At 32.3% G+C, this 16,298-nt stretch overlaps 1 protein-coding gene across 2 annotated transcripts in view; it reads right to left on the bottom strand.

Annotated features, from left to right (window-relative positions):
- Window positions 1-3,780: 3,780 nt before the first annotated feature.
- LOC124364440 (WD repeat-containing protein 47) overlaps window positions 3,781-16,298 on the bottom strand; it is a 327,293-nt gene continuing 314,775 nt past the window's right edge. For both annotated transcript variants that reach the window (XM_046819939.1, XM_046819945.1), the window contains 5 exons: window positions 11,546-11,715; window positions 11,289-11,459; window positions 10,222-10,358; window positions 6,070-6,292; window positions 3,781-4,703 (listed from right to left, as the gene is read on the bottom strand). In XM_046819939.1, the coding sequence (XP_046675895.1) occupies window positions 4,558-4,703; window positions 6,070-6,292; window positions 10,222-10,358; window positions 11,289-11,459; window positions 11,546-11,715 (847 nt within the window). In that variant the 3' untranslated portion in view covers window positions 3,781-4,557. The remainder of the gene's footprint in view (window positions 4,704-6,069; window positions 6,293-10,221; window positions 10,359-11,288; window positions 11,460-11,545; window positions 11,716-16,298) is intronic.

Here is a 16,298-nt window from a genome sequence, read left to right as displayed (position 1 = left end):
TGAACTTAGTTTAAAAAAAGTCTAATTCTCAAGTTTAAAAATGATGTCCCTGGTGCAGTAAATGCACATAAATAATTTGTAATGTGCTGAGAACAATGAAGGCTTTGGTACAATTTCCTGCTACTGCTAAGTACTGAACAAGTCCAAGGAAAATAACTACAAAATAATTTATTCAGGTTTATTTTCTAAAATGTGTTACACACAAGCTCCAATAGAAACTCACCTAATAAGATGTTATGGGTGAATTTTAGTGGATTTATATGAATCTGGAACAAAAATTTTTTTCCCCTATAAATATATTGGGTTAGCTATTCTGCTTTCATATTCGCTTTTAGCTCCTCATTCTTCGCTTGCCTACCAATTGTATGAAAAAAGTTAAAATAGTCAAATTTTCAAAACTTACAGTACTATACTTAGTTATTACAAATAGTATTTCTCCAAATACGTACAAACCATACTTAAAGCTCAAAGTTACCTAAACCTTGTGCTAAAAAGATATAAATTTCATACACGATTTAAAAAAATAATGTTAATATTTCATAAAGCACATAGGATGAGTTATCAATTTGAAATTATCCAAAATAATAAAAAAGGGATTGCCATCAATTTTCAAGACCAAACTCAGAACTGTTTTTTGTCTACAAGGATTTTCATAGTTTTAACGAATTTCTGTTGATAGTTTAATTACTATAACCGTAAAATAGTTTTATTAATGTGTTAAATACAATTATTAAATAAACTAATTAGCATTATCATTTTTGATATATGTATTAAATATCTTCCAGTATACAGAATTTGTACCAAGTGGATAAAGACATTGAGGAGTTAGACATAGACAACAACGCCCAGGCCTGGTGTGGCACCAACAATGGTGGTGAGCAAGAGGATGGACATACAGTGCAGCAACTGTGGCACATGTACACCTCCTTCTGGTGACACACTTTTGTCGAAATGGTGTACAATGTTTGTAATCTCGCCTGCCACAATGCAACAATATGTTAACAGCGCAGGTATGGTGACAAGCATATCAAGCTTCCTACCGGCTGATGATGGAAGCTAGGAAAATCTCCAGAGGCAACAGTAGTAGTGAAGAATGTGAAGACATTTTGGTAGCACAGAGACGCCAAATACAACCACACTTGATGTTAGCAGTTCTGCAGCAGACCATCAACTTCCAGAGACCCACAGCTTCCCCACCACCTGTTGTTACCCCTGTGCGCAACTTCACCCAATGATACCACTCTCAACCTGGTAGCTGGCCACATATAGTATATTTTCCTCACATTCTTCTACAAAGCCAATAATAATACAGGACATTATTTTGTCTATTAGGGTCTTTTGGTCTTGGTTTTTTTTATAAACATCCAAATCTGATTCTAGTTAAACGAGACAGTTTTGTGTTAAAACCTCAATCTCATGTGACAAACTCTCTCAATTTTATGCTAAAACCGGTAAAATGGTACTCACAATATGAGTATATATTGAAAAATTTTGGCACATATCATTTTAGGATTGCAGTCTAGGAACATTCTGTAAAGAATTAATGTATTATAAATGCTACCGAACACTTACTGAAACAGCAACACTATTTGGGTCCAGATGTTTCTGTAACCTTGTCCTGTTGTGGTACACTGACTATGAGACAAATACAGGGTGTTCTACACAGCAGATAGCATGTAAAGTTTACAATGCAGAAGTGACAAAAAACTATTTTGATAAAACAAAATTGCTACAGTTTGCATGTCAGACATTTTACACTTGTCTTCACTGATGTCCCGACAAAGGCCTGTATTTAACAAAGACAAGTATTGGATTTGTAAAAAGACCCTCTGATCCTTGTAAAAGACAGCTTTTTAGTAACAATTATATGATTTTAGTTAATTAATTGATGCCAAGTTTTCAAACTAAAATAAAAGAATAGTAAAATCCTAATAATGTGGAAACACATTTTTAGGAAATATATTATTAATTAACACTTTGAGTGCATTTTGTTTTAAAATGACATGATGGAATGGATAAAAATATGTATCATATTCTAGATTAGTGTTGATGTTTTCAATTTAATACTTGCCCATGTTTGAACAACTTAGTTCACTCAGTGATGTCTATAGGGATGTTAGAAACAAATTTCATTGTTTGAATGTATGTTGTATTACTTCACATTGTCACAAATCTTTTCCTTCTGATCTGTACTTACTAAATTTGGCAACATTCTGGTTGCATTGTTCTTTGTTTTATCTCAACGTAAATACAAACCAATTTTAAACTAAGAAGTCTGTTAAATTATTTGGTAAAAGCTACTTACAGTTTTTATTAGCACATAAGACACATTAAATTCTTTAAAATCTAAAAGACAGATAATTGCTTCAACATTTTTGTTATAAATCCTTCACATAAATATTTTATTCCTCCAAAAACATATACCACAATAAACATTTTAGTTGTACTTAAACTTCTAATACAGTTTAATTAACTTAGTACAAATCAGATGATGAAACTTAGGTGATTACAGCCTTGTAAGTCCTTCATTATTGTTAAATACATTTTTTGTGTAATAATTTTTTGAAAACCAATAATCTGTACTTTACAGCCACCATTAAAAGTGTTGAGACTACTAAAATAAATATTAAATTTTTAAAATCCAGTTCTTGTGAACCAGTGTTGAGAAAACTAAAATAAATATTAAATTTTTAAAATTCCAGTTCTTGTGAGCCATCAAATTTGTTCATTTAGAAAAATACTCAAAAGTTATACAGTTGTACTTTTCTACTTTGTATTGAACTTCCATATTATTTGAACAATTTATAATCTCATCTGACATCAAATCCTCAATTTCACTCCTTTAAACAGGAAATTATTGTTCTTGTATCATGCTTAACCAACATATTGAAGTGTGGTATCTTGTCCACTAAACAATGCAATTTTAAACTGTGTCACTATTTAAAAACTGCATACCACTACTGTCAACACACCACAATATGGTCCCTAGATTAATGCTCATCACATGCTTGAGGTATCACAACAGCTCAAAAGAATACAGTTACAACCTTTGGAATTCATAAAAAAAACACACAAAAAAACAGACAATACAACAAAATATCTACAGCTTAAAACTAATACCTGTTATTTTATCTTAATGTTTTCTTCTCATAACATTTTATACAAAAAATATAGACATAACACTATGTATATGTCATTAAAAGACTCATTAAATCAAAACTGTTGTGATCATCTCAAGGAAAACAATAATCTATGGAGATAGGATATCCACACTTTTATCACTGCTGAAAGGATCCCAATTACTTCTCAGCCTTAGACACATTGGACTCGCTGTCTTTAATTTCTAAATGACGTCAATTTTCACTACTTTATTGTTAGTTTTTACTAACCCCTTGTGAAATTGGAGATTATGTATTATTTATGTTTTACTGCATTAACTGTTATAACACATCTCTGCTACCTATTAATGCAGTTATAAACACAATACCCCACTGTAAACAACACTTCACTTATGATAGTTGGATTGACAACCGAGCAGAGTTTGTGCTAAGTAAAGACGTTGTGTGATGACAGTAATGCTAAAAGATAAGTTCTTCGCATGTAAAGGAATAATTTTAACAAACTATGTTGATTAAACATTTATTTTACAATACAAAACTACAATAATAACTGTAAAAATGAAACTAAGAACAACATTCTTAAACAGATATATTCAAAAATTTAATATTATGTTATTTGTAAAGAGAATAATTATATTCAGAAAGAAAAATATTTGTAGAGTATTAATCATGACATTTCAAAACAATAAAAATAACTGATATTAAACAATAACAGATTTTTTTTTATTTCCCACTTCTATTCTGATGTCTATAAAGTAAAGAAATATAAAAAACATTATTTACACAGTGTAGAAAATACAAAGAGTCGGAGTTAAATCTATAAAAATAGACCAATTTATGGTTCCCTCACAGAGCCTCAGACTTATGTAAAAACACTTTGGTTTAGTTCTGTCTCTCATATAAATATATTAAATGATCGCAGAGTAGCAATAATGTACAAAAGCATGCAATTTACAGCGAGCAAAGAAAGATTTACATTTACTTTTGGGTACTTTTACCCTTATACAATATTGTTTAACAAAATAATATCATTTCAATAATCAATATCCAACTGTACAGCTAAACAAACTCTACCATACAAGAAGAAGCTTACCACTACTACACGATCGGTTTATCACAAAGCGTATTTTGTATGGTTGGCAATGCTGTACAGGCGACAAAGTAACAATGTCAAAGCTATTACATTGACTGGATAGATTTGTGTAAAACAAATAAATCAAAGTCTGCATTGTTCACAGAGCCTAATAAAAAAAAATAACAGTATTAACAGGTTTTATCAAATACAAAACGATTTGTGTAAATAAGTAATAAATAGCTACAAACAGAACAGAATACAAGAGGACTTTAGAAGTATAACAAACACAAATGTACAGTTATCTAACAATGGTTGGTAAGTTGTTAACAATATTAAAAGTAAAATAAAATGTTACAAAGATGGTTAGACAGGTGGTAGAGCCCACAGAGTGGCTGTCTTGTCAGCACTTGTACTGAGGAAGGAGAACTCGGAGGGGTGCCAACGTCCCGAGATAACCTTGTCTTGATGTTGTGCGACTACCACGCTGGGTAGTGCTGTTGTCAGGTCACCTGCGGAGAGACAAGATGAGGTTAAAACACTCTATTAGAGAAAATTACTTAAAAGGCAGGGGTGACCCGAGATAATCTAGTCTTGATGTAGTGCGACTACCACGCTGGGTAGTGCTGCTGTCAGGTCACCTGCTTAGAGACAAGATCAGGTTCAATTATTTTAAATTTACTCTATTAAATTTACTCTATTAGATTTACTCTATCACTGATTCAAAGTTCAACTGCAGTTTAATACTTTGATTGCCACAATTTAAAACATTGCCAATTTTGATGGTAAAAAAGGAGATTTTTGAATAATAATATTTAGATTTTACTTGAAGGAAACAGGATTTTTCCTTCACAATCCTTCCATCGTCAAAAATAACCTTCAAACAAAGAAGATTTTACTTAATTTAGTATATTGTGTCAGTTACTTTTTAGTCTGGTTTTTGGCAAGTGATAAAGGTTTTAAGAAACATTGTTTACATTACACATATCAAGTATGATTCTATTGAAAATTTATTTTAAGTATTTATATAAATATGTAAAGAAAACATTGTCAATAACAACAGTTGTACAGTATATTATAAGTAACACATGAAAGTATCTTTGTTAGCAGTAATGTTAGAAATATTAGTATTGAATGTTTCATTACACAAATATTAATTTTATGTTTTTATTAGATTTTCGTAGTCTTTAAAATGGCACAACCACTTTAAAAAATCTGTAAAATTCTGTATGTAATAAAACTAAGTTCTGAACCAACATTTTATAAATAATGAGGATTGTAATCTTTTTAAGACTCTTTTTAAAACAAATTCATTATAGCATTTACATTGTAAATTCAAAATATTCTCTTCTAAAAATAACTCCTCAAAAATAAGAAAAACACAAACATAAATCATTGGATAACCTTTTACCAAAATCATACATGTCTATTTCATTTAGTTTACATGGATTACTTGTTGATGAGCTGAAATAATGAATGTAAATTGCTATGAGTTACTCCAAAAAAAAAAAAAAAAATAATATATATATATATATATTAACATTTTTTGTATAAGAAACCGATTTCCAGAGTTTGTAAAAGTATTTTAAAGGACTATAGTAACTAATAAAATGCTGGTCCATGGTCCGATAATTACTTCTAATATAAGCTTTACACAATGTAATGTTGTGTTGTGTTTAAAACAACAGATTGAGAATGTAAAACAATAATGATAGTGTACAGAAAATATGCAGATACCATATATTAGCAATAATAAAAAATTAACTATAACTAATCAATTGTATTTCTGATATTGTTTTAACCACTTTCTTATTATTGTATTTACTTTCCACTTGAATTATAATCGATTTGATGGGTTTCTTTGAGACGGTGGTGTACCTTGTAAGTCGGTGAGGACTATCCTGTTGTCATAGCCAGCAGTGAGCAGGTAGTAAGCGCTGGGAGAGAAGCGGATGGATCTCACATCAGAGGTGTGAGGCTTAAAACACTGCAGTGTGCGACCGCCCCTGATGTCGTACAGGACGCAAGATGCATCCTCATGTCCAGACACCAGTAGACGTCCGCTAGGCTCTACACACACCGCAGCCACTGGCGATCCTTGCTGTGGCACACAACAGTTTACTTAGTTTCCAAGATCACTCCTTTCAACATCTAAACTGGATCTTTCAGAGAAGTATCGAATTTAAATGGTCTAATATTAAAATATCATTTGATTTTTGTGGTTTGCCGATTTTACTGATTAACACTATGTTCTTAATGTTTCTTTTGTATAACCTAAAAAGTTTGCTTCAGGTGTTATAAAGCATATGATTTAATTCAATATGTCTGTAATTATATATTACTAACAGTAACCCATAGCCTAAAACGCAATGTTCTGTTGAACAATTGGGATATACTTATTCTATAGGCCTAAAGAGTAGTATTTTGAGACGCTGAAGTTAGAGAGTTAAACAGTTTTAATATTTAAAAATTAATTTTTCTACAACATTCAATGGTATTTGATAGAATGGCTCCAATGATTTCAGTAACACTTGACATATTTAAGGCCAGTGTGCAGAAATAAAATGTATCAAGTAGATATTATTCCAGCCTTTACGTTAAAGTGAATCATGTGCTAAACAAATTGCAACTGGCTCTTATTATTCAGGTTTTACGCTGGCAAGAGCCCATGTATTTCAAATGAATTATATTTCCATCGCTCAGTTGAGTTTGCCTTCTCGCCACAATCAAGAAAATGTAGTGATTTATAGATATAAGATATTGTTGATTTCAAGATTGTGGGTTCTGTCGATGACGGTTTCGTGAGGTTCCGAATTGGAGAAGATGATGTTTCTTCTTGTCATTGCTTAATCTTTGGTATCTTCATCGACAGAAACCTGAATCTTTCCTCTCAAGTTCTCAAGTTGTTGCTGTCTGTGGGAGAATCAGCTTGGGAAGTTTTGTACTGAAGTGCTTGTCTGCTTTTGCTGACACTGAACTATTGTTAGAAGCTTATTATGGCATTGTATATCCATTATTACCAAATGCTGTTGAAATTTGAGGCTCTGAATGCACAAGAACTAAACTAATATTCAGGCTCCAAAAAAAAAAAAAAAAAAAAAAAAAAAAAAAACAGTGAGAGCCATCTTAAAAAAGGTCACAGCGTACTTTTTTAAGGAAACCTCTTTTTAAGAAAAATAAAACTCTAACCTATACATCCATTTATATTTTCCATGTTGTTAAATTTGTCCACAATAACATGATCTTGTTCAAACCAGACCTACCGACACACAATAATTGTAATTATTACATCTCCAGGAATATTAAAAAATTCCCATCCCCAAACACAGAACTATTTTCTTTGACCATCATCCTCATTTTAATGAAATCAGGCTTTACAATGCGCCGCTGGAGGAGCTTGAAGCCGAGAAGTCCTTTCAGTTGTTTGGAAGGAGTGTAAAGAGACATCTTTTGCAGCGGCGTTGTTACAGCATCGGGTTTTTTTTACACAGTTAAGAGCAAAGAGGGTTATTTGTATAGTTTGTAAGATGAGGAGGACAACTAAGTTGCATCTATATTATAATTAATAACTAGTAACTAAGGAACATTTATTTTACCTTCTAGGAAGTGTTCTGTTATGCTTATTACGAATTGTATTTATTGACACTATTACACAGCTTTTGTAAACTGTCACAATAAGGATAAGTTGAGTTGAGTGAGTTGAGTTGTAGTTCAGTTAAGAAACCAACATCGATCAAAAAATGTCTTCTTCTGGAATTTGCAACACTACTTTGATATAAATGATAGAAGTGTCTTACTCTTCAGTAAACCTTTTTGAACCATTTTGATGTGCTAATAATATTTATAATCATTTTAAAACCCTAACATGAAATGCATTGCTACTTTGTGGGCCATCCAGCTTGCTGTCTTTAAGTAAAGTTATTAATCTTTAAATCTGATACGATGCACTGTGTGCACTTCCTTTTCAATCTATATTATCCTATTTCTTGTTTCAGCCCAAGAATCATGTATGTCTCCTTCAGTTCAAAACGGATCCTTTAATAGTTTTTTGCCATAAAAATTCCACTTTTGTGTATGGTGCATTGCTTTTTGATTCCATTTTCAATGGTAATGAACTCACTGCGCTTGTATGTTTCACCAAATTGTAGTCACAAAATGAATGGGGTTTGAGTCATATTAGTACCCCCAGTCTCTCCTTTTTGGTTCCTTCAGCTACTGAGTATCCATAACAAACAAAAAGATTTTAATAATTATTATTTGCAGCACACTATGATGACATGAAAATATAAATTATTTAATGGTGAGTAGTATTTTCAGATTAAAATAAGTCTATGTATTATTCTGATAGCTAATCTATATCCATGCCAAATTTTATCTAAATCTGTCCACTTGATTTTGTGTGATCAACTATCAAACGTCCAAAAACCGAAATATCCAAACATAATATTCATACTTAAAATATTATTAGGATTAGTTAGCAATATGACACTAAATGCAACAAAATAGTCTACATTTTGTTTTCCACAACCACAGAGACAACTCGTTCTATTTCGTATTCTTAGTTTTCAAAACATTTATTTTACTTTTTCTGTTCATAATTGTTTTGTAGAATTATGGTTATTTATGTAATTGTTGAGTTCAACTCCAGTTCTCTTCCTCTTATTACAGTGTATGGAATCTGACACTGTCACAGACTTGATTCCTGGAATATGGAGTCATGTTCGTATGAAGACATAAAAATATCGGTGATGAAGAAGTTCAAAATGAACTATTTACATCGTTTTAATCTCAGAGACAGATAGACTAATACATATAGTGTAAACTACGTAAGGAGGTATTCTTATTGTCTCAAAATGTGCACAATTTATTGCAATTTGATGTTTTAGACACAATCTTTAAGCACAGTGGAACAACCAAGTTTCCCAATTATCGAATCACTGACAATTTTTTGTAGAGAGTAAAAGAAAATTAACACAATATCTTCGTTATTAGAAGATTTTCCTGCAGTATCAAGAAGTATTCTCTATTAAATTTTTGATATACTGCATGACAAAATCCATTCACACTGTATTTGCAACTGAAGAAGCATCTTGAAGATCAGTGTCGCAATCACAACAATAACATCAAAATGATTATGTTGCAGTTTGCAGTCGCTTTTAAATAAGACAGCATACTTCTATGACAATGATAGGTTTCTTTTTATATAATAAGTGCTTAATATTGGAGAAAGTTAAGTAAGAATGTAGATAAAAGTGTGGGCTTTCATATAAAAATAACATTAATGCTAAAAGTATGCTTGTTTTTTATGTATTAAAATGGAACTTACTTAAAAACACACTTTGTTTTTACCTTTAGTCTAATAATACATAGGTACATTTGTTTTATTAATTTACACATTTATTGCACCTTTCTTGGTTCAAGAAACAACTATATTGATTTTGGGATGATAAGGTCAAAATTAAAGGTAAAACTAAATGTTTATATTGGCCTTAATGGTAACTAACTATTATGCCAACAAGGAAATCACAGAACAAACGGTAAAGAAACTGACTAGAATCACATAACATTTAATCTAGTCACACAATTACATTTATGTGATGAAGTTACTTTTTTTGGATTTGTTGGTAAGAGTTTTGTTGGCATCATCGATACCATTAAATCAGTTTATTACCGTTATTTATTGTTAACCAAGCTTGTCACAACATTGTAGAATGCCTTCTTTGTTTAAGTTTTATTAATGATGGAAGGTTTGAAAGGATAACAGGATTTCAGACATTTGCCATTATTATATGTAACAAAAGGTATAACACAACGTTTTGAGGCTTGGAATCTATCCTCTTTGTAAGGTGAGCGGTATGTATATGATATGTATTAATACCCCCCACCTGGTGAAGAGGATAGATTCCAACTCTATAAACATTGTGTTATACCTTTAGTAACATAGAATGATAACAAATTTCTGAAATCCTGTTATGCTTGTTTTGTTATTGTAAAAGCTCCTCAATTAAAGTTGTATAAGTAAAGAAGTACCCGTGAGGAGGGAGATGTGGCAGGTGTGATAACGTTGACACAGCCTCTGGTCCGCAGGTCCCAGAAGCGCACAGTCCTGTCCTGGGAGCCACTCACAAACATTGCTCCACCCCAGTTGTACAGTGTTAGTACGTGTCCTGCAACAGTTATACAAAGAGTGCTCAATGTGTTCGATCACATACTATTTCTAACATGTCTTGTAAGTCTAGACTATTTAATTTGGATTCCAGTTCTCTGACAATTAATTTGTAAGATGGGGATAGTGGATCTGAACTTTCAGAAATATTGCTGAACATTGCTGAAATTGTAACTTTCTTTGTAACTAGACAAAAACATTTATAAAAAAATGTTTGTCATTTCTTTCTATATTTCTATAAACCAGTAATAATTTTTTTGTTCAGTAAAGTAATAGATAACTTTAACAATTACTGGTGTTCAACAAGTCAGGAAAATAGTAAGAGTTGTGGTCATCGTTCTATATTGTAAGTTCTTCATTGATGATGGAGGAATATGAACGGATATTTAGATACATATTGGATGAAGATAAATGCCCATTACCCAGTAACATTTCATACTCACCATTTCAGTAATACAATACACAATTAAAATAAAACAATAATATTTTCATCAAAATGTTTACATTCTATACAGTTTGAACTGCAGTTCCAGACCAGGACAGAGTACTAATTTGATGCAAACAAAGATATTGATATTATTTATATATATATATATATATATATATATATATATATATATATATATATATTTCTCACTGATCTATTTATGTTAAACCCATCCTTTATTGTATAGTTAGAATTTTATTCCAAATATTTATTTTTACAAAATTATTAATCAAGTGTAAAAAAATAAAAATAGTTTCTGTTAGAGAATTTTACAACACAAATACAGCAAATTACATATTAAAGGTGAGTTATAAGTACTGTGTTATCTCGATTCATGAAACACTAATTGTTATCAATCTAGTATAGGTTAAATAGTTCCGTCTTTCTACAATTTTGGACTACAAATTGTATACTATAATCATCTCAAGATATCGCTAAACATACCTGAGTGTCCGCTGAGAGCTTGGTATGGCTGGCCAGTGGCACAGTCTGTGCTGTAGATCTTGCAGTCTCCAGCACCTCCACTGATCAGCAAACTTGACTTGTTGCTTGTATCCTCCAGAAAACAAACATCACGTACTGTTCCGTCATGCATAGTCAGCTCAATCTCTTGACCTGTGTACATTGATTTAGTAAATAACCTCCTTGCCAACATTATGATATAAGCAAAGATTTACACCTTCTAGATAAAAATACAATACCTTCAAGGTTGGAGGTTTCAGGGTTGAACTTCATAAGTTTGACAGTCTTGTCATTGCTTCCTGTGGCCATAAGATCCCCGATAGGTGTCCATGCCATGCAGTAGATGGACCCTTTGTGGTGCCTGGTCCGCTTGAATAGAACTGTCGGCTGGTATGTGGTGTGGTCCTCTCTATGCATAAAATTATCTCTATTTAATTATGGCAACAAATTGCAACAAACTTTAATAACAAATTTGAAAAATTATTAATTTTATAGAAGGGACTTGGAAATATTTGTTTAATATCTTCTATCATATAACAAACTTATTAATGTAATAAACAGCTTTGACGCCTTCTGCTCTCATTTTTCACAAATCTGCAGCACACGATTCTTTATTATTTTTTAAAATTATATAAAAAAATTGTTACTTTGTTTAACAAGAAAACAAAAACTTGCTTGGGTTATTCATTAAGTGAGTAAATTCTTCCAGCAATTTCTATTCCCATTATTAACTCTACTTTTCATCATAGTGTATTTTTCAACATGTGAAAGGCCTTCAACTACTTGATTTCAAATTTCTTGACCAAGGTTGGTGACCTCAGCTCTATCATGTTACTAGAATACTTACTACCTTGCAAGATTACAGCACTCTGAAAAACACAATATACCAATAATGCATAAATGTAATAATGCAGTAATGTAATGTATCAATGCTTTGTATTATATTAGGTATTTCCAAGGTATAAAATTAATTTCTTTATAATTTTTTGAATAATTTATTAAGCGTTTCAATATTTTGGATGATAAGCCTTAGTTATTCTAAAAAATCAGTTGCAGACACCGACATTGTGCCCGTAAGGTTGTACATTGTTTTCAACCATACCTCAAGTTCTAATACATATTTCCCTTTTGTGGACACTACATGTTGAGCTGATTTTCACCATGACCCCCTCAACAAAAGGTTTTCTGGTTCCATTGTACTATACAGTTGTCGCTCAGGGATATGCCTAGAAGTTATTATGATTATACTTTGAATAAGCGAATGTAGTAAATAAACAATTATTTAAAATAGTAAAAATTGTGTTTTTTATTAAAAGATTTTCAGGAGAAAATCAAGTGCTACTACCAGAGTTTGTGGAGAGACTGTTAAGTTGAAAGAACAGTGACACTAAAGAAGGAGAGAGGTGTAGGAGTGGAGGGGAGGCAGCTGTTAGCTCCAGTCTATTTAACATTACATCACAAACTCTAGCATCTTCCTTCATCTGAGCAGATTACATTGTTTATGCAGAACATGAGGCAATGGTAACTCATTAGCTGGTTGACTCATGGTTCAGGCAGTCAGATAAAAGGCATCATCCTTTTCCCCACATGAACTACAGTTAGATTTATTCGGTACTAAAAGTATTTTTTTCTGATTATACTCGTATTTAAAAACAGACACATTACATAAAAAGTTGCTACATAAATATAATATGTTAGAAATACATTAAAACTAGCAATGATATATATTTATATTTATAATGGTTCAACTTTTATTTAAATACAGCATTGGATATATACTTGTATATACATTTCAAAAAACAATTATTAAATGATAAACTTATAATAGAAAAACACATCTACTGAATACCAGAGTATCTCAATAGTCAGAGTACACTAAAAACCTACATTTTGTGTGCAGTCACACGCATAGTTATCTCATTACTCAACTAATTCTCATGGATTATCTGAAATAAATTGTCATGAGATGTACAATCTCATTTTTATTCACAGGAAGTCATTTTTATGTAGAGAGTCGGTAAATTGCTGACAGTGCTCGACTTGGTGAGTTCAAATATTATATTGAAAATTTGTGCAACGTGTAATATTGTTTTTTTAACAATACCACAAAATTCACTTTTAGCTCACATCTATGGTAGTGTCGGAACAATGATCAAAAGAGCAGTCTTCCCATTGGGCCAATACTAGAATACTTTCCTCATCTGCTTGATCTTTGATAAGCTAGCTACCTTTATTGGGATGGCAAAAGGCAAAACTGTTTAATTGGCAAAACAATCGTATAGTTTATCTCTACTGGCATGTGTGATACAGATGCAATGTCCTTATCAGCCAAAAGTCACTATCTGCTTATCCTTCAGATACTAGTGTTACATGAAAGTTGCATTTAATTTTGTTTACATATTCTGTCTTACAACATAATGTAGTAATATTATAATCAGTGGTCAACTATGATTAAAAATCACTTTATAATTTTCTGTTTTTACATTAGTTTTTGTACCACTAAAACAACAATATATAACCGAAACAATATAACAGGGATGGTGGATTGTGTGAGAGATTCATGTTTTTATCTCTTAAAATTATAAAATCAAGAACAGACAGATGTAAAGTTTAAAATATTTTAACATTTAAAACAGCAGTTCAAGTCAACACAATGAACAATGACAATAAATCTCTATGCCATCTTAAATGAATTTATTTTAGTACTGGATATAAAGATACTGAAAATAAATCCTTTGCACTTAAAACAAAAAGGTCTTTAAGGAACCAAAAGGTTTGACATGACTTTCAGTGTGGGATTGTAGATAAGGGACTCAATCAATCTAATTCTCTAAGTTTTAGCTGTACCTTTTCTCAACCAAAGATGAAGAGGTCAGGTTCAAAATATTAATAATCATAAAATTCAGTTTTAGATTTCTTATTAAGATTAAAGTTAGTAAAATTATTCTATTCTATTCTTTATTGTATTTATGATCTGCAGAAGAGCTGAGGATATTATTAACTAGATAAATACACGTAAAGCACAAACTTTGTACAGGAACACAATGTAAGTCACTTAGTTTAGACCAAACGGAAAGAGGATATTTGGTTTGATCGTATGACAAATAGGCAATTGACAAGTGTTTAACACGGAGAGAGTGTGATGATATACAATATACGAGGAGATGAGTCAGACTGATCTGGATGTGTAATGATACGGAACGGGATGAGTGAAAGTGTCGATAGATCGCCGGTTACACTGCCGTTGCTTTCTGCACACTTTCTCTCTCGTGGTCACCTGATATCTTTACAATAATGTTAAACATTATATTGAGACAATAATGTGTGCAATCAACCAAAACCATACTGTCCTGGGTTTGCATGAATAACTTCAGGATATCACCACTTGTTCTGCTCAAATGAAAATATAACCATACAACCCAAATCTACCAGAAATGGATCCCTAATGTTGTTTATTAGTTAATGATAAACCAATGATGACAAAGAAAGGAGGGAGTGTAACAATTACATTTTTTTTTTTTGTACAGAATGTAAACTTCTTGGATAACAGAATTTAATATTGTACTATTTTAATTATTAATATAAAAATGTAAACAGACCTTTATTTCATGGCAGTCAGTGGTTTAGTTGTTACAGACTTGTTAAGCCTTTTTACTTATTAAAAAAGATTTATATTGGTATGAAGAGCTTGTCAAGTAAATGTGCTTTTCACACTATTTATAGCTAGATGTGTTATTGATTGTTTCTATTTTAAGCTCCTTACATAAAACAAATTTTATAACAAGACAAAATAAGACGCTGATTACCACCACTTCCAGTACAAAATACAATACAGGTTAAAAGTACAGAAATACTGTCTTTAAAAATAATGAACTAATGTTGTATACAGAATGACAACTTAGAAGGTTCTATAGATTAAACAAATTATAATAGTATAAAGTAGTTCAAAAAGCACATTATACTACTGTAGACTAGCTTTTATAACATTCAGTATTAGGTAGATTTCTAATGTGTATATGTAAACATTCTCTATCTATGTATCTTCACGATTATGACAATTGTTAACACATCTTTACAAAGCTTTGTAGCAGAGTTCTACAAGTGAATGGCAAGATCACGTTTGTTGTTTGGGTCAATCTGACTGAAAGAGGTGAAGCCCAAGGGTCAAAACCTTTTCCTACTCAACTACTACAGAGACCAGGTGCTGCCGAAGGTCATGCTTGCTTATAACTGGATTTTTGTAACTGAAATCTGCAAGAGATTGGGGGCGGCCTGAAGCTGGTACTTGTCAGCCACCTTGTATATATACTAGGTGGCTTCTGAAGGTCGAGACTTTGCCAGAGGCCAGAACCTGCCAAGGTCCAAGTCATGCCAATGGTTGGGTAGCTGGTGAAGGCCAGAGTGTCCAAGAGGCTGAAAGCTTAAAGATACCAAGGGCTGCCACAAGTGGAGAGCTCCCATAGACCAGAACTCCCAGAGGCTGGTAACTATCAGAAGCCAGTATGACGAGTTTGAAGCTGAGAGCTCCCAGAGGCCAGAAGCTTCCATGACCAGAGAGCTCCAAAAAAGACTAGGAGCTGACAGAAGCCAAACAGAGTTTCGTATCTGCCTAAGAGCAGGAATTGCTAGAGGTGGGGGCTGTCGAAGACCAGGACTTCTCAGAGGCTGTAAGATCCAGAGAATGAACCTCCCAGAGGCTGGGAGCAATCAGAAGATGGTATCTATCAGAACCTCAAACTTCATAGATCAGACAGCAACGGTAAAAGACACAATTATCTATGTCCTCCAAGAGCTGAGAGGAATTAGAAACTCAGAACTCCCAGAGAACGGGAGCTACCAGAATCGGGAATCTGTTAGTTGCTGAGAATACCATAAGACCGAGCCTGTCTGATGCTGAGACCTGTTAAAGTCTGGGATGGTCAAGAACTTCCCCAGCCTGGGGAGCTTCCAGAGGCTGAGAGCTATGGCAAGCTTAGAATGTATTAGAACCAT

The sequence above is a fragment of the Homalodisca vitripennis genome, chromosome 1 (assembly GCF_021130785.1).
Source record: "Homalodisca vitripennis isolate AUS2020 chromosome 1, UT_GWSS_2.1, whole genome shotgun sequence".
In the NCBI taxonomy this organism is placed as follows: domain Eukaryota; kingdom Metazoa; phylum Arthropoda; class Insecta; order Hemiptera; family Cicadellidae; genus Homalodisca; species Homalodisca vitripennis.
The sequence above is the reverse complement of the archived record's forward strand: the minus strand, read 5'-3'. Positions and strand labels throughout refer to the sequence as shown.